General features: G+C 43.6%; 1 protein-coding gene across 1 annotated transcript in view; it reads left to right on the top strand.

Annotated features, from left to right (window-relative positions):
* The first annotated feature begins 2972 nt into the window (after positions 1-2972).
* LOC147419854 (transcription termination factor MTERF5, chloroplastic-like) overlaps positions 2973-19660 on the top strand; it is a 100791-nt gene continuing 84103 nt past the window's right edge. The window contains exon 1 of the mRNA XM_086505962.1: positions 2973-3301. Coding sequence (XP_086362088.1) covers positions 3124-3301 — 178 coding nt within the window. The 5' untranslated portion in view covers positions 2973-3123. The remainder of the gene's footprint in view (positions 3302-19660) is intronic.

The raw sequence follows: 19660 nt of genomic DNA, 5'->3' as shown, positions 1-19660 counted from the left end.
ACGACAATGTCTTTATAAAGTGTTCAAGGCTCATGCATTGATTGATCTTTACCTCCCAACTTCCAACCACTTAAACTAGTGGTGCATATTGTGCATGGTTTAGGAGGCCTAGGCCATGTATCTTTATTGCTAGCAATCCCCTTCAATTCTATCTACTATTTAAGTATAATTGATCATGATAAAAATAAAGTAAATACGATTCATCTAACTACATAGACTAGGACCCCCCATATTGTAACAGGGTGTGTGTATTCTTGTAAACTCAACCCACAAGAGGGATTCTTGTCCAACAAAATCAGGAGGGATGGACAACATCAACTTAATCTACAAGACATACAAGGAACTGGGTGTGCTTACCATTGACTAAAAATGTCATGGTAGTGTTAAACCCATTACATTTATTGACACAAATAAAATGACTTGAACTTGAAAAAGAACAACTAGCTTCTCTAACTTGTAACAATCATCAATTGCATTTGCAACCATATAAACTACAATTTCTTTAGTATCACCACCATTTGCAAAATTTAGTTAAGCATTCTTGAAAATTTTGTTTGGTTGATCTTTCCACAATGTACACATGCGTCCTTAGACAAATTGTCTTTCCCTTGATGATTAATTTGTCCTCAAATAGAACAAACATTTGCCAATGTCACGTTTGTGGCATGACTTGCAGACCTTCATGCAATAATTTGTGCTCTTCTCCTTGCAAAACAACTGACTATTCCTTCCAATGTACAAGTTGGATCTTTTTCCTTGAGTACAATAACAATTTGATTGAATTTTTGAGGCAAACTTTTGTGTAAGATTGCAACAAGATCTCCATCAAGAATAAGTGATTCACCATACACTAGTTGAGTTTCAATATTCTTCAATTGATCGACAAGAGATGCAATATTCTCACTGTATATGTAAACAACATAGCTCCACCTTTAAACTTATTTTTGGCTTGGCTTTAGCTCCAAATAAAGTCTCTAGCAGAATCTACCTCATCCAAATAATGTATTTAATCATCCTCAAGAGAAGTTAAAATGATATCAAAATCTTGTTCGTCCTTTCATTGTTTTTCAGCACATAAAGCTCATGTAACAACAATAGATGTACCTGTAACATCTAGTACAAGAGGATTTTTTATTATGCATAAGATTTTTGCATTAAATAACCTTTGATTTTTGTTTGCCATATATGAAAGCCAGTACAGTTCCAATACAACAGTGGTGGCAAGATGGATGTAATAGGGGCAAGAACATCCATAAATGGACTCATGTTTGAGCTCATGGGAGGTTTGCATCACCCATTGGGGAGACATCATGACATCCATTGAGACTAGTGTTGATGGACCCAGTAGTCCATGCACATACCTCACCAAAGACAAGCATGATAGCTGGTTGGCAAGGGAAGGATTGAAGAAGTAGATATCTTTGTGTGACACAAGCACCACATACATTTCTTATTCATAAGAGAGACACATAGAAGATAGTTAATTGTTATAAAGGCTTGCTAAACCAAATATTTATGATCTTCAAAACATTCAATGAGTGTACAAAAGGGACCCCATGCCTCAAAGTGCGCAAGTGCATGCACGAAAAAAGCCATGATTGGGTTGTATACTGTTTACTCATCCTGGCGAAAAAGCCAGGCGTAAAGGCCCTCACTGTTTTAACTACTTAGCAACAACATGTCCTAACTTGTGAAGGGGAACATGTAGGAAAGGTGACTCTCACATGGGTTTTTTGAGTGTTGGATACACCCGGCTCGCTACTGCACCCAGCTTTGCAAAAATGAAAAAACTTGTAAGCGCCCTGTTTGCTTCTTTTGTGCATCCACCATCCCAGCTTCATCATGTTTCTCCTGACCCACTCCTCAACAATGACGAGTGTTCCATGGCCTTAACATCATCAACATATGATTTTGAGGAATCCCTTTAGCAACCACCATTATTCACAAAAAATCAGTTCAATCTAAGTTATGGAAGTCATTGGGGAGAGACGAATCCAGATCTTATGGTAGTCACGACATCAATTTTAAAGTCAAGGTTGCTCCATATCCAGTGATTGTAATAAAATGCAGGATGAACGGTAATGGAATGGACTTCAGCTCTGTGGAGCTTTATCTTCCCAGAATCTCTGGCGATATACAGAGAGCAAATGGGATATGCTTCTGAGGATTTCTTCAATATAGCCACCTCAGATAGATCACCCCTCATGGTTCGATGTTACAATTTGACTATGTCGGAATTTGTACACGCCTAATTTCCCACAGTATTGGAGGTACAAGTATCTTATGCCACATATTCTATGAAGTACAACCTTCATATTACCCTCTCCCAGATACACCAACCGATCCCGTGCTTGTAATATACTCAAGCCTATAGTAGCTGTCCTTCTCTAATATCTCCTTAGCATTCATAAATATTGGTTCAGATCTTTGAATACTTTCTCTCTTGCAACACACTTTTCAATAAGTTACTAGTGTAAATCACATTAACCGTTCAAGAATACCCATCAAACCTTTGTTCTATACCCTGCATGTTTTGAATTATCACATTGTGATGATATCTCAGAAGCAATATATCCATCATGCTATAATCGAAGATCACAGACTTGCATCACTTCTCAAACTTGACAAAATACAATGGTGATTGGTATGCATTGACAAGCATTTAATGATATCAATAACGCTGGTCCAGTGTTGTATGTTATCTCAAAGGTCCTTTTTTATAAATATTAAGCTGCCAATTCAAGCGAGACCTATTCTTGCTTAGGATATGTACCTGCCAATATTCCTGACCTGTTCACTTTCACTTACCATAATTTAGTATTTTTTGAGACCTATTCTTAATTAGAATATATACATGCCAATATTCCCGATCACCTATTCTCTTTCATAAACTAAAATTTAATATTTTCTTACATCACAATTCATATCATTTGCTACTATGAAATCGCCGAGCATAGTTCAATAACATTTTGAACCAACAATTTCAATTTTTACTTTAAGGCAGTGCCCCCGTCTACTGTAGGCGACCTTGTTTAGCAGGTTATGGTGAACTGCACCTTGCTTGGGTTTGATTCAGTTACAAGAAGTCGGCATGCAGGAGCAACCTAAGGGGCGTCAGGTTTGATGCTGATGGCCTCGTGGAGGTTGCAGCTCTCTGTATCGCAGGGAGTGATTGGTCACTCATGTGGGTGTTGGCCTCACAACAGATGCTTTTCAGCTCGTGCTCACTTTGCTGAAGAGAAGACCCCTTTCAACCAGAACAAGTTGCGCAAGTCGGACCATGATGTCTCTAAACTTGCAGGTTCTCTTCTTTTGCCTTCCGACTTCACTTGTTCTCGAATTTCTAAGTGAAATATTTTTTTCTTAATAGTCTGGATCCCACAGTTAAGGGGTTTTGCGTCACTAGCCCTTGTCGGTTTACATTACCTTGCTCTCTCTCACCCCGTCCCAAGTAAAGAAAACACGTAGAGATGAAAGAAGCCCAGGCTTTTCTAACTTTTATCAGAAAGAGAGCGGGGTTGATTGTCGCACACCATCCCCAAGGAGATACATACTCTACCGTTGAGATTGTGGCTCACATATACGATACATAGCCGTTCCCAGGATGTGTGGATAGTGGTGATTTTCATGAAGGAGCTCTTGCAAGTTGCAACCTGGTCAAATTGCCTAATCAGCTGCCGATGTCTGCTCAGATCAAAGCTACTTGGTGATATTCATGTCAATATAGGAGCAATCCATGCTGATGCCCCATGTGTCTTTTGCCAGCAGATTACTTATATATTTCCTATTGTTGATTCATGGATCATTAGAGCGGATTGGAGCAATATCTATTATTGAGTCTACAGTCTTGATGGATCTCCTTATTTCTCTGATTGAATAGGAGACTTGTGTTAATCTCAGGGTGGACAATCAAGAGTAGTATTCATGATCATAAGAGAAAACTCGACTGCATTAATTTGAAATGCGTGGACAAAGAAGCCTCTTATATAGGTGTAGATTAATTTGAAACGTGTGTACAAAGAAGAACTGGGTTTGGTCAAGGGTTAAGGCATCATGCTTGATGGACAATGCATATGAATCTACATGGGTTTCACATGAATTTTGATGATTGAATTGTGAGGATAGAGGGGATACACATGCAGTTAGATAAGTCTGAGCTTACCAAACAACTTGTTTCGTGAAGCTTTGATTTTTGGCAATGTGCATGTGGAGTAGGCCAACTTTGATGGACAAGGCCACGGTCCACCCCTACTTCTTATGCACCCAGGTGTATGGCATACCTCTCCTTAACTAAATGGGTGTACATTAGCGATAAGAAACTTGTGAACTAGGTTTTTCCACTGCTGAATGTTTGCATTTGGGTGAAGGTTGATGACTATTGAATGTTTGCATCCGGCTTCCCTTGATTGAATGGGTGTACATCAGGGATAAGAAAGTTGTTGTCACGTGCACATGGCTGTGTGTGCCACGTGGACATGCTTCATTGACTTCCAAAGCCAATTCTGTACCCATCTCTACATAGGAGTGTGTAGAACTCTAAGAAGATTAGTACTGGCAATTTTGTGAGCTTGTTCGTTGGACGTGCATGTTTGGACGAGTCCAATAGATTAGGTTTTCCAGTTTTGGAACCCTCTTGCATGATTGGATTAAATGTTTTGACAAATGTTATTACACTTCAAGGTCTAGGTTAGAAGAACGTGTCGGTCCAGTCGGCTCGTCAAATGGGTCACAGAATAGTGAGTTATCGCCAGAAGTCTCCCATGTGCGCACATTTTCCCAACTTGGCACATCCGACTTGGCACCTCAAATTCCCTACAAAAGGAGCAGCTTAACCAACGTTTTGTTAAAGTTTAGGTATCTCAAGTGAACTACCCAATGTGATCCCATTATATAGTTTGGCTTTAGGTATTTATTTAACTTATTTGTCAAAGTCTTGGGTAGGGTAATTACTGGGATTGCTACATAAGCAACCCCTTGCCTCCATTGTTGTCACGTGACACATCCAACCCTATGTGTCCGTGGACAAGCTACACCATAACAGGGTTTTCGTCAAGTCCAGTCAGTCTAGATTAGAAGTGATCTGGCACTTTTGTGAGTCTATTCGTAGACCGTGCATGCCCAGTCACTTAGTATAGATGCATATCCTCTGGTTGCACACATCATGATCATAAGCATTCCTATCAGAATCCATTAGAATCAGTTAGGGGATTTTTCCAGTGCATTTAACCTATTTTACCTATTTTTGGCAATTTTCACTTATTAATTTAAGTGACTTTCCAACAACAGTAGGTAGGGCAATTTGGGTAAGAAAATATATAAGCAAACCAAAGTTAGCACTAAATGGCAAATGAGCCAGGAATACAGCAGGCCTTTGGCAACAGGTCCTCCCCTCTCTCAGCAAGAACCATCAAGCACCCACTGCATTGGCGTTTTTCCCTTACCCTCAGCCTAGCGTTTTCTGTAGCACCCTCGCCAACCAATGCCTTGGTGTTTTCAGCCCTTCCTTGCGGGTTCACACCTTTGAATTCCGCGTTTTCATCATCGCTAGAAGGCTGCAGATGCTAGCGTTTTTCAGCAGCCAGCAGATGAGGCTGCGTTTTCAGCTTGAGTCGCATCAGATCTGGCAGCGTTTTCAGCGCTATACACTGTAGGAACAGCAGCGTTTTTGGAAGGCAAAATCTGCGTTTTCAGCAATACAAAACAGCCTCGAAATCAGCGTTTTCCATCACAACAAATTTCAGCAGTTAGCGTTTTTGGACAGCAGTTAGAACCATCCCATTTTCAGCCCTATTGTCGACTTCGTCATCACCATCGTCATCGTCGACATAGCCTAGACTTGCATCAGTCACATGCATTCCATTTGTACCGGATTGTGCAATCATAATTAGACCACTCTCGCCGACGAGAGTGGGGCCTTCGGAGGAGGGTTTTACAACGTCTCTGGTGTCGTATCTCTCTTCTCTCTATCTCTCAGTCTCATACACTTGCACGCATAGTGTCCACTCACTTTGTTCGTGATCATAGCACTCTCCATTAAGAACGGAATGCTCTCCCTTCCATAAGAACCTTGAGCAAATATGGATCACTTATCTTGAGAGAGTACAACATTCATTCCACTGCGTCTAACATTGGTATCAGAGCTTTGACAGTGTTCTGTATCACTCAAGGAAAGAACCACAAGAATCACAAGAATTTTTTTTGCTTGTTGCGGTCGCACGAACCCAATGTCGCTTGGGCGTGTCGATTCCTAATCTTGTTTTTGAAGAGTGACAGGAATCCCAAGAAAGAAGGGCTTGTCCAGCTTCCCCTTGTGTCTCTTTTCACTCATTGAGAGCTGATCGTGCACTTAGTGGCTGGCCAATCGACGTGAGGTGGGAAAAAGCAACCTTGGTGTGAGTGCAAGGCCGCCAATGGGTGCGCTCGCGGAAAGGAGTAGAACTTGGGTGAAGAGAAGATCCTTCTCAAACGCGGTTTGCAAGCGAAAGAAAACCTTAAGAACCTCAAGACCCTCAAGACCCTCAAGAACCCAAGAACCTAAGAACTCAAGACCCTAGTGCATGGTCGTCACCCGAAGCGGAATGGATACTTCGCATACAGGTGATGAGCATGAGAGAGGCGACGAAGAATTTTCCCCACTAAGAGATTTTTCTGACCCTCCCCCTTCGCCATCTACGCCACGAGTTGTCCAACTTCTATGGAGGAGATGGTCAAGTCGATGTTGGACATGATGGCACAACAACAAGAAACGAATCGAGTTGCGTTGGAACAACTAGCAAGAAAAGCAGAACAACAGGAAGCTAAGGACCGCGAGCGCGACGAAAGAAACGAAAGAATTGCCGCACAACAAGCAGCTAAGGATCGCGAGCGCGACGAAAGAAACAAAAGACTTGCCGCACAACAAGAAGCAAATCGCCTTGCTTTAGAACGCGAGCGCGAGGACTAAAACGAAAGAAAAACAGAAAGAAAGGCCGAGCGTGAAGCTCAAAGAGTAGCCTTGGAGATCGAGCGTGAGGCTCAAAGAGAACTACGCACTCAAGAATTGGTTCGACAAGTACTTGCCTCGAAGTCCGAACCAACCAAAGATCGTGGGAGTTTCTCAAGTGGCGCAAGCCACGATGCGGATTCCAACCATCCAGTCACAGAGAAGTTGACTTTCAGTAAGTATGATGGTAACATGGCTGCTACGGTTATTCATTCTTGGTTGCATCAATTTAATGCTTATTTTGCGACAACTAAGAAGAGAAGGAATAGCAAGGTATTGACGACAGCTATGTACCTCAGAGCAGTAAGAACGGTAACTCTTCTAACCAATTTTCTAACAGTCTCTCAGAAAAGAATTCTTCCAATGAATCTAAGGGTAAGGCTAACACAATTGCTAAATCTAAGCTTACTCCAGATGAAAAGGTAGCACAAGGAATTGTAGGAGGATACATCACGTCGGAAGAGCAAAGCACTTATTCTAAGGAAGGTCGTTGTTTTCATTGTCACATTAAGGGTCACATAAAAAGAACATGTCCTAAGCTTGAATCGAATGAATCTAAAGAATCCACAGAACCCACTTCCTCTGTCAATGCAATTAATGATAACACGAGTGTGCCCTAAGTTTCTCATGACCCTCCCATTGATGATTCTCTCATTAAATGTTATGGTCATTGTAACAAACTGCTGACGTGTCGACCTACTGAAGAACGGAGCTACCGGCCGAGGGGCCTAAACCCTAAGAAGAATAAGCAACAGAAGAAGTGTCACAAAGTGATGACGTGGTTACTCGAGTGCAAAAAACCCTAACCCTAATTTTTGCCAAAAACCCTAATTGTTGAAACCCTAATTCAGAAAACCCTAATTGATCCTAATTCTAGAAACCCTAATTCTGAAAACCTTAACCCTAAAACCTGCAAACCCTAATTTTGGAAACCCTAACTCTAAAACTACAGGGCAGTAGGCTGATTTTCGAAATTTGCCCTGGTTGATGACATGGCAAGCTGTACGGATTTCCGTGATTTACGCTGGCAGCTTTTTGGCTTTGCTTTTGGACCAGAAGCTTTTAAGTTCGAAGGCTTTTTACTGTAAACTGCTTATTAGGCCAAGGGCCTTTAAATATGAGGCTAGGGCTCATTCTCTGGCATGCTTCCTAGAGAAGGTGTAGAGTCTGGAGTACCGGCTTGTACTTTGATGATGCAATATAAAGAATACTGAAAGGGGCGCCAAGGTTTGGGGCCAATACTCTCTGGGGTGGAATTCTGCCACTCTGTGTCGCGTGTCGTCTCGCTCTTTCAGTTCAGTTGTTATTGAAGTGCTAAAAGTCTGTTCAGTCTGTTCTTTTCTATTGGCACGTGGTGCCCGCCTTGTGACAGTGATATCAGAGCATCAGGCGTGTGCTTTTCTGAAAGCATACCGGTCCTATAAAAGAGCAGACAGAGGTATTGGATTTTATCTGAGGTATCTTCGCCCTCCAACCCGGACTTATCAGCCACTTCCACCCTTACTTCATCGTGCATCGGGCGCGCTCCCGTCTTCACCGCAGTGTCTTACAAGGCATAAGCCAATTAAGATCACTTGCAAGAGAAGGATCCAGATGTGTTTCAAGTCACTGTTTTTCTCAGAAGCAGTGCCATGCAGATGTTGATGTCTACAGCTACCAAGCAGCATACACCAAGTACTTGGCAAGCTTTCAAGAAAATTTTTGCTCGAAGTTATATGGTTTCTGACATCTTCCTGCAGAGTGCAACTTCTGGCAGAGTGGGGTATCCTGAAATGCTTGCCATGGAAACCCTAGCATATTATATCTTGAAATTTCTCGACATCTCTCAGTAGATGTCTCTTCACGAGCAGATGACCTTGGAGGTTTAGTGCGATTGCTATCTTGGGACTACCATCGCCGCCAAAGCAACACTGTTTGTCCAAAGAGTTGACGGACCATGCTGTGCTCGGCTACGACCTCATGGAAGGAACCTAACCCTAATTTTTGGTGCAGGTTTGAAGATGGAAAGTTAGTCAACTTTTCAAGCTCAACTGATGTCGAGATTGCTTTTTAAGTTTGAGTTCTGTTTGATCTTGTTTGATGATCCTGTTTGGAATGGATGATATCTGTTTTGAACTTGTTTTGGTGCCGATTTGAATTGTTTGACTCTGGTTTGATACTGGTTTCAATGATTCATGATTTTACTCCCGCGTGGAGAAGTGAGAAATACTGTTTTGGTATTGTTTGAACCTCGGAACGACGGAGTCTGATGCCTGGGGAGTGTTTTGTTGTATGTTTGAAAACCTCCGAACGACGCAGGCCGATGCCTGGGGAGCGTTTGGTTGTATGCTTGTAAAATAATTGTTGTTGTGACTCCCGGCCCGGACTTGGATGGTTATGCGGGAGGAGTATTAAGAAGTCTGAGCAGTGGTTACTCTCAGCACCTCCAAACGACGCAGACTGCGGTCTGGGGGGCGTTTGGTTGTAAAAGGCCTCTTTATCTCCCAGCCCGGACCTTTTTAGGTTATGCGGGAGGAGTCATGAGGGAGTCGTTGAATATCTCCCGGCCCGGACCTTGTTAGGTTATGCGGGAGGAGTGTACATTGACGGCTTTATGTTTCTATCTCTTGTAACATGCATATGTGAGCATTTGTGTTGCATTGTGATGTGCCAACCATTGAATATTCCTAATTGGATGAGATTGCTTGGGTATGTAATTTTAGTGCATCAAGACACCCGTGGAAGATCGGTACGGTCTGGGTGTGATGGCTAATTTTACTACGTCGGAATATCAAGAGTTCCGATCTGGAAAAAGGAGAAGCTAACTCCTTGATCAAAACAACCGAAAGGAGAAGCTAACTCCTTGATCAAAAGAGCAGAAGGAGAAGCTAACTCCTTAATAAAAAGAGCAAATTGATTGTCCCTCGGAATGTCCTTCGGAATGACCCTCGGAAACTTTTGAACTAACTTGAGTTGTTTTGCAGATATGCTGTAATCGCGGACCATTACTCTCTTTCAAGAAGGGGAGATGTAACAAACTGTTGACGTATCGACCTACTGAAGAACGGAGCTACCGGTCGAGGGGCCTAAACCCTAAGAAGAACAAGCAACAGAAGAAGTGTCACAAAGTGATGACGTGGTTGCTCGAGTGCAGCAAACCCTAACCCTAATTTCTGCCAGAAACCCTATTCTTGAAACCCTAATTCTGGAAACCTTAATTGCTGAAACCCTAATTGTTGAAACCCTAATTTTGAAAACCCTAATCCTAAAACCTGCAAACCCTAATTCTAGAAACCCTAACCCTAAAACTGCAAGGCAGTAGGCTGATTTTCAAAATTTGCGCTAGCTGATGACGTGGCAAGCTGTACGGATTTTCGTGATTTACGTTGGCAGCTTTTGGCTTTGCTTTTGGACCAGAAGCTTTTAAGTTTGAAGGCTTTTTACTGTAAACTGCTTATTAGGCCAAGGGCCTTTAAATATGAGGCTAGGGCTCATTCTCTGGCATGCTTCCTAGAGAAGGTGTAGAGTCTGGAGTACCGACTTGTACTTTGATGATGCAATATAAAGAATACTGAAAGGGGCGCCAAGGTTTGGGGCCAATACTCTCTGGGGTGGAATTCTGCCACTCTGTGTCGCGTGTCGTCTCGCTCTTTCAGTTCAGTTGTTATTGAAGTGCTAAAAGTCTGTTCAGTCTGTTCTTTTCTATTGGCACGTGGTGCCCGCCTTGTGACAGTCATATGACGGGGCAGCGTTTTGTCATATTGTTTGACCCAGGTAGTATGCATGATGTGATCAGTCCCTCTCTTGTTGAGAGAGCCTACCTAGAAGTTAGTCAGAGATCTCCTATCGAGGTCTCTGGCTTTGTTCCCGGTATGGACGCTGTCATCACGGAGGAGTGCCTTGATGTGTTGTTTGCAATTCAACAAGCTGCCTTCACTAGAAGGTTTGTTGTCTCTCCTCTCAGGATGTGATATGATTTTGGGCATTTGATGGTTTCGTGATGCTAACCCTCTCATTGATTGGGAGGCTAGCACTTCCACTCTCAATGCCAAAAGTGATTCTCCCATTGTCATTCATGGAGAGGACATTGTTCATTCTCCATCTCTCATTGCTAATATGTAGGACAAGATTGAACGGATTCATGAGAAGGAGACTTTCTCAGTCTCTTTTTCTCCAAAGCATGACACACAGGATTGCATGATTGTGAGCAGCATGATGCTTTGATTCACAATGGTCAGCATGATGATTTGGATGATAAAGACAAGCATGATGATTTGCATGATCAAGATGTGATTTCTCATGAGCATGATGATTTGCATGATCAAGATGTGATTTCTCACAAGCATGATGAGTAGCATGAAGAAGATGTGATTGTTCACAAGGATGATGTGTTAGTTGATGCTTTTTCTAGTGAAGCTAACCTCGTTGTAGATTCGATCAATCACGAAGGATCGATCTTGGCTCTCGAGCCTAGGTCCAAAGAACCCTCACATGAAGTATTGTGTTCGCATGATTGATACGCACGCATTGTTCGAGTGTTTCATTCGTGATCGTTTCTTGTATTTTAGTCAGCGTCTTTATGTGATCTCTTTTACTAGGCATGACATATTGTACGTTGAGCATGTTTCACTCATGAATGAGCACGAATGTATACGGATTTTTCATGAAAAGCTGAAAAGTATGCATTCACAGAAGTCACATTCCATGTCTCTTCCTTGGCATGACTCATTCGTAGAACGAGCACATGAAAGTATGAGTACCAAGCATGGGCATTTCCGTTGTGAATTGCCACAGTTGATTGCTCTGTATCAAAAGAGGAAGATTCGATCTCATTGTTTGTGTGTGTGTGGTGAACCGTTTGGCATTCCGTCTCTTTGTTCATCTACATTGCATGCACAATCTTTAGAGAAGACAAGATTTTTCCACTCACTTTACATGGAATGGGTATGTTCATGGTTTTGTGTTGGAAATGGTCTCAGGAATTTTTCAGCCATGGAGATTCTTGAAGAAGAAAGAAGCAGGACTCTAGAGGAAGTTGAAGCATCAAAGGAGCCACAGAAGACTTTGTGTCGCTTTCGGCGCGGCCCAAAGAAGCAAGCGTTGCAGACCTTTATGAAGTTCGAGTACCGCACGACCCACACATCAGAGTGGGCCGGCGAAGAGTCCCTTCCAGGATTCCGGATGCTATTGGCGATCTCCCTTGATGCCATACAGTTCGGTACCAATACCTCACTTTGAAAAGGAGGGGATGTCACGTGACACATCCAACCCTATGTGTCCGTGGACAAAAGCTACACCATAACAGGGTTTTCGTCAAGTCCAATCAGTTTAGATTAGAAGTGATCTGGCACTTTTGTGAGTCTATTCGTAGACCGTGCATGCCCAGTCACTTAGTATAGATGCATATCCTTTGGTTGCACACATCATGATCATAAGCATTCCTATCAGAATCCATTAGAATCAGTTAGGGGATTTTTCCAGTGCATTTAGTCTATTTTACCTATTTTTGGCATTTTTCACTTATTAATTTAAGTGACTTTCCAACAAAAGTAGGTAGGGCAATTGGGTAAGAAAATATATAAGCAAACCAAAGTTAGCACTAAATGGTAGATGAGCCAGAAATACAGCAGGCCTTTGGTAACAGGTTCTCCCCTCTCTCAGCAAGAACCATCAAGCACCCACTGCATTGGCGTTTTTCCCTTACCCTCTGCCTAGCGTTTTCTGTAGCACCCTCGCCAACCAATGCCTTGGTGTTTTCAGCCCTTCCTTGCAGGTTCACACCTTTGAATTCCGCGTTATCATCATCGCTAGAAGGTTGCAGATGCTAGCGCTTTTCAGCAGCCAGCAGATGAGGCTGCGTTTTCAGCTTGAGTCGCATCAGATCTGGCAGCGTTTTTCAGCGCTATACACAGTAGGAACATCAGCGTTTTTGGAAGGCAAAATCTGCGTTTTCAGCAAGACAAAACAGCCTCGAAATCAGCGTTTTCCATCGCAGCAGATTTCAGCAGTTAGCGTTTTTGGACAGCAGTTAGAACCATCCCATTTTCAGCCCTATTGTCGACTTTGTCATCATCGTTGTCATCGTCGACATAGCCTAGACTTGCATTAGACACATGCATTCCATTTGTACCGGATTGTGCAATCATAATTAGACCACTCTCGCAGATGAGAATGGGGCCTTCAGAGGAGGGTTTTACAACGTCTCTGGTGTCGTATCTCTCTTCTCTCTATCTCTCAGTCTCATACACTTGCACGCACAGTGTCCACTCACTTTGTTCGTGATCATAGCACTCTCCATTAAGAACGGAAGGCTCTCCCTTCCATAAGAACTAAAAGGAACCTTGAGCAAATATGGATCACTCATCTTGAGAAAGTACAACATTCATTCCGCTGCACCTAACAATTGTATACACATTTAGTTATTCATTGCCAAGGTTGATTGGTTCAGGAGACTCTCTCTCTCTCTCTCTCTCTCTCTCTCGTGCTCACTCCCCTTGGTCACTACGCTTCCGCATCGCGGATTTGACATGGTATCAGAGCTTCTTGGTGAAGCTCCGTGTGTGTGAAGCCCTTGGCGTGGAGGAGCGATTGAGAGAAGAGAAGCCCTGGTGAGTTCCCCCCCCCCCCCCCCCCCCCCCCCCCCCCTTGTTGGTCGTCGGCATCCTCCTCTAGTAGCATTCTAAAACGCTGGTGGAAACAGGCCAAATGTTATTTTCACCGCAGGAAAGGGTGAAGACCTTAGGGAAATCCGCTAAGGCTTCTTGAAATGATTGGCGTTGTTCTTCTGTTGTGCTGGTAAGACCCATAAGCTTGACCATTTTATCAAAATGTGCCCAAACTTGCTTGTGCTTGTTTGCAAGATTGCCATTTGAATCATTGTCGGTAGTAGCTTTGCATAATTTCTTCCAGAGTTCCTAAAGGTTACTTGCCTTGTGGTTGGAGCTGTTTTGAGCATCATATTGACCTGGCTTTCCTTGGGTTACTTTCTTCAAAAAGTGTCTGGCTTTTTGTCTACTCATTAACACTTGTTGGGCAATTTCATGAGCCTCCCCTGTGTTCTTTGCAGCAACGATCGACACATTTCACCGTGACAGCCAATGGAATTTTAAGAGTGCCTCCACCCTTTCGATCGCTTCTTCGGACTTTTCCAATGGCTTCATTGTGAAAGCATAGTCAATGTGGAGTTTCAATAGCCTATCAAAAATGCGCATGAATGCGTGTAATGTACAAAAATGTACATTCGATAGAGTAAATGGAAAGATCGGATTCCAAGCCTGGTTCTTTTGTGCACGATCTGGGGCATTGAGCATGAGACATCTCAAAATAGACGCTTCCCATTCTCTGCCTTCATCTTCGATATCACGAGAGTCCTACCCTTCTTCTCCATCTTCTTGCCATGGTAGCATTGAACCGCCCTTTGCAGAGTTCTTGTGTGCTTTTTGTCTGTTAGGTTTGTATCCTCGAGTGGAAAATGGACAAGGCATGAGAGAAGAAGCCCCTTGTTTGTAGCCAAGCAAACACTTTATGGTCTTCAAGTCCCCACCTAGGTGCCACTCCACATCAAAGCTGCGAGAACCCTCATTAATAGTTAAAAGTTCACAAACAAAAGGATCATACACACGTGCAAACATGATGGGCCAACTTCTCATTCGCCCGATACGCACAATGAAAATCTAAGCATGGCTTGTTGAAGCCTTCTAAGGTTCACAAAAATATTGTTCCACATTGTGTAAGAGAAGCCCTTCTTCGAAGGTCTTATGGAGTGTTTCCTATCTTTTCCCCTTGCCTTTGGTGTGCCAGAGCATAAAGCGAAGTTGGCATTGTGTCCTCAATGTGTAGGTATGTCCCAATGCGGAAGAACACATCTTAGTTTGTGCCCTTTTTTGCAAGGTTGACCTTGCGTGGAACGGGAAATAGGTTTTCTACAATGCCACGCTCTTTGAGGGCCTCCTTCAGGAGTTGAAAAATAGTGTGGTAGGCTTTGGTGCTGATCCCAGCCTCATCACAAGCTTGTTGCATGTCATCTTCACTAACCACATTTCTCAATTTGTGCATAAGGTCCTTGGTGACTGTATCCTTAATGTGCTTTCCCCAAGGTGATTGTAAGATAGAAATCACATCATGGGTATTGAGACAATTAGTGAGAGGGTTGATTCGATCATCTTGGCTTGTTTCACCGCATGCATCATGGATGAAGTTTCTAGCAACCAAAAAGATAAATGTTAGAAAATAGTGTGAAGTAAAAATGTATTTTGCAAGTAAAGAACAAATCACCTTGTGGCTGTCACTCGTTGTTTACGTGCTCCATCCTGTCACGTGACACATCCAACCCTATGTGTCCGTAGACAAGCTACAGCACGACAAGGGTTTAGTTCAGTCCAGTCAGTTTAGATTAGAAGTGTTCTGGCACTTTTGTGAGTCTGTTCGCAGACCGTGCATGCCCAGACACTTAGTGTAGATGCATATCCTCTGGTTGCACACAACATGATTATAAGCATTCTCATAAGAATCCATCAGAATCGTTTAGGGGAATTTTCCAGTGTATTTGACCTATTTTTCCTATTTTTGACATTTTCCACTTATTAATTTAAGTGAGTTTTGTTGGAAAGTAGGTAGGGCAAATTGAGTAAGTTTGTATATAAGCAAACCTAGGCTAGCACTAATTGGCAGAAGAGTCAGCAAGAGCACAAGCTCGACAGACAACTTCTCAGCAAGAACCCCCTTGGTGGTGTTTCTCCTCCAAGCAGGACATCCATCCCCTAGCATTTTCGTCAGCAAGCATTATCGCCATACAGCTTCAGCCCTTGGCGTTTTCAACAACCTCCCATCGCCATAGCCTCCCCCCTTGCTAGCGTTTTTCATCCAGATGGCGTAGCAAGACAACCTCAGCCTTGGCGTTTTCCAGAAGCCCAAATCGCCCCCTTTGCATGGCGTTTTTCAGCAGGTAAAGAACTAGCAGATTTTAGCCTTGACAAGCCTCAGAACCGGTAGATTTCAGCCCGCAAAGAGCATCAGCCTTTTGGTTCCAGAGATTTTCAGCCATTAGCGTTTTTGGGACAGCAGCAAATCAGCGATAGATTTCAGCCAGTAGCGTTTTTGGACAGCAGTACAAAAGCATCAATTTTCAGCCCTTAGATTGGTCTCGCCATCCCCGTGGTCGTCATCGATCTAGCCTAGACTTGCATCAGTCACATGCACCCACTTTGTACCAGTTTGTGCAATCAATAGTAGACCACTCTCGCCAACGAGAGTTGGGCCTTCGGGGGAGGGTTTTATGTCTGGTGTCGTATTCTCTTCTCTCTCTATCTCTCAGTCTCATACACTAGCACGCACAGTGGCCATTCACTTTGTTGTGATCATTGCACTCTCTCATTAAGAACGAAAGGCTCTCCCTATCGTAAGTAAAAGGAACCTTGAGCACAGCTCGGAGCACTTATCTTGAGCAAAGTTCAAACATTCATTCCGTTGCACCTTACATTGGTATCAAAGCTTTGGCAATATCCTATATCACTCAAGGAAAGAACCACAAGAACCACTTTTTTTTTTTTGCTTGTTGAGGTCGCACGAACCCAAGTTCACTTGGGCGTGTCAATTCCTAATCGTGTTTTTGAAGAGTGACAGGAATCCCAAGAAAGAAGGGCTTATCCAGCCTCCCCTTGTGCCTCTTTTCACTCATTGAGAGCGGACCGTGCACTTAGCGGCTGGCCAATTGACGTGAGGTGGGAAAAAGCAACTTTGGTGTGAGCGCAAGGCCGCCAAGGGGTGCGCCCGTGGAAAAGAGCCGAACTCCGGTGAAGAGAAGATCCTTCTCAAACACATATTGCAAGCGAAAGAAAATCCTCAAGAACCTTAGGACCCGCAAGAACCTCAAGAACTCAAGACCCCCAAGAACCCAAGTTCCTCGTGAACTTAAGAACCCAAGACCACAAGAACCCACGACTTTAGTGGATGGTCATCACTCGAAGCGGAATGGATACTTCGCTTGAAGGTAATGAGCATGGGAGAGGCGAAGAAGAATTTTCCCCCCCTGGAGGTTTTTACGACCCTCCCCCTTCCCCATCTGCGTCAAGAATTGCACTAACTCCTATGGAGGCTTTCGACAAGATGGTGATGGACATGAAGTTAGAACGCGAAGCAAGACACGCAGAAAGAAAAGCAGAAATGGATCGCAGACACGCAGAAACAAAGCAGAAAGAGAAGGAGAAAGAAACGCAGCCAAAGCAAGACAAGAACAGAGCGACCGACACATGCAAGAGTTCTTGCGACTCTTTTCTCAAGTGCAGGCACAGATGCAAGAGATTCAGGAGACGAAGACTCTCTCAGTCTCTTCTTCTCCCAAGCATGACACACAGAATTTGCATGATGATTTGAATGACAATGATTTGCATGATGATTTGAATGACAATGATATGCATGATGATTTGGATGCTAATGATGAGCATGATGATTTGCATGGTCAAGATGTGATTTCTCACAAGCATGATGATTTGCATGATCAAGATGTGTTTTCTCACAAGCATGATGAGTTGCATGAAGATGATCTGATTGTTGACAAGGATGATCTGCTAGTTGATGCTTTTTCTAGCGAAGTTAACCTCGTTGCAGATTCGATCAATCACGAAGGATCAATCTTGGCTCTTGAGCCTAGGTCCAAAGAACCAACTAAGGAAGAACCGATCTTGGCTCTCGAGCTTAGGTCCAAAGAACCCTCAGAGGAAGTAATATGTTTTCGCATGATTGGTCAACATGCATTGTTCGAGTGTTTCATTCGCGACCGTTTCCTAAATTTTAGTCAGTGTCTTTATGTGATCCCTTTTCCTAGGCATGACATATTGTACGGTGAGCACGTTTCACTCATGAATGAGCACGGATGTATGCGGATTATTCATGAAAAGCTGAAAAGTATGCATTCAAGGATGTCACATTCCATGTCTCTTCCTTGGCTTGACACAGTTGTAGAAAGAGCATATGAAAGTATGAGCACCAAGCATGGGCATTTCCATTGTGAATTGCCACGGTTGATTGCTTTAGATCAAAAGAGAAAGATTCGATCTCATTGTTAGCGTGTGTGTGGTGAACGGTTTGGCACTCCGTCTCTTTGTTCATCTACATTGTGTCACGGGGACGTGGCAACTGTTAACTATGTTACAAGGACGTGGCAACTGCTAACTTTAGTTGTTGGTTTCTTTCCAAGGGGTTTTGTTTTATTTTTGAGACCCTCTTCTTGAAGTAGCAAACGGTCGGACATTGCATGGCCAATGTGAACGGTAGTTTCACCCGGAGATGGGTAGTGGTCGGCACTGGAATTCGTATGGTAAGAGGATGTCTAGGCTCGGAGTAAGATCATATAGGTCCCCCCGTCGCACTTAGCAAGTTGGTGGATACTAGGAAGTGAACTCAATAAAGGCCTAAAGTCAAGGTGTGACTACCAACTGAAAGTATCCGATAGTTGGGCCACATTGCATTTTTGGATGCGGTCCCAACGAGGATAGATGGTTAGAAGACCAGTGGGAGCCCAACGGAAGCATCTCCTAAAATTTAGGGAACTGCTATTTTGGGCCGAGAAATGTGTTCGCGTCATTACCTTCGGTATGACTAGGGGAACATTTTATAACTCTGCCGCAAAGTCAACTGACGCGTCGGTTGAGATATTTTTAAGCGGCGAACCCGAAATGGGAAAATGCTTATAAATGCGCCAAGTGTCATTTTCTCATGGACTTTCCTCTTGCAGAAAAATGGGCGCTGATTTTTAAGCTGGGAGGAGGCCTCTTTTGCATTCTATCACAGGTTAAGAGCTATGGAGTGCTTCCTTCCCCTCTTATGTACAATGCGGTGCTAGGAGTGATGCCCTGCACTCTACGCACTGCCCTCTCTCTCTCCCCTATGAGCAGTATGTTATGCCCCACTAGTGGGCTTTTCATTTGACCAATGTACAGTTCTGTGCATTCATGCGCGATTGCCGAGGCAAGAGCCTCTTTCACAGATACTAGATTAGCTAGCGGCTAATCCCCCGCAGGTACAGGTGAATTCAGAGAGGTTTCACGTCAGAAATCTCGTCCGATTCAAAGGGCAAGTAGCCCTACAGGTGCGGGAGCTCAAGGTCTTGCTACAGATGCGACCGGTACGCGAAACGGAGCCCAAAACAGGGAATTACAGCTTGCTGTGTATTTTTGCAGGTTTAGGGTTTCGGCCCTAAACGGACCCTAATACCCCCAGGAGGTTTGGGGACGCAAGGGGACCGTTGTACAGGTGAACTAGCACATTTTCGAGGCAGAAAACAAAGAATTCAGCGTGCTGCAGATTCTCGCCAGGTTTTGCAAAGTGTCCGTATGCTTCGGGAAAGTCACCTATTGCGTGGGGATACTGACTGTGAAGCGTCCTAGTACAGTTATGTTGCCGAAATCGGGCCAGAACAGGTGTTTCTTAGCCTAGATTGTGCGGGTCCGCTTGTAGGAGAACACAGGTTTTATTCCTTTTGTTAAAGAATAAAGAATTACCGAAAGGGGCGCCAATTTTGGGGCCTACAGGTTGTCGGCGTTTGCTCGGAGCATTCTAGCTCCCGAGCCGTGTGTGTACTTAGGTGTTAATCCTCGTTATAGGTTACCTTCGCAAAGTACTCTGTGTGTGTCTAAAGTATAGAATTTCGGGTGAAAGCCAACGTCTACCGCCCTACGGGCCGGTTTCATGGTTCCATTGTTG

This window comes from Adiantum capillus-veneris, chromosome 29, assembly GCF_014529385.1.
Source record: "Adiantum capillus-veneris isolate H3 chromosome 29, ASM1452938v2, whole genome shotgun sequence".
Taxonomy (NCBI): domain Eukaryota; kingdom Viridiplantae; phylum Streptophyta; class Polypodiopsida; order Polypodiales; family Pteridaceae; genus Adiantum; species Adiantum capillus-veneris.
Note: the sequence above shows the minus strand (reverse complement) of the source record. Positions and strands in the feature narration are given on the sequence as shown.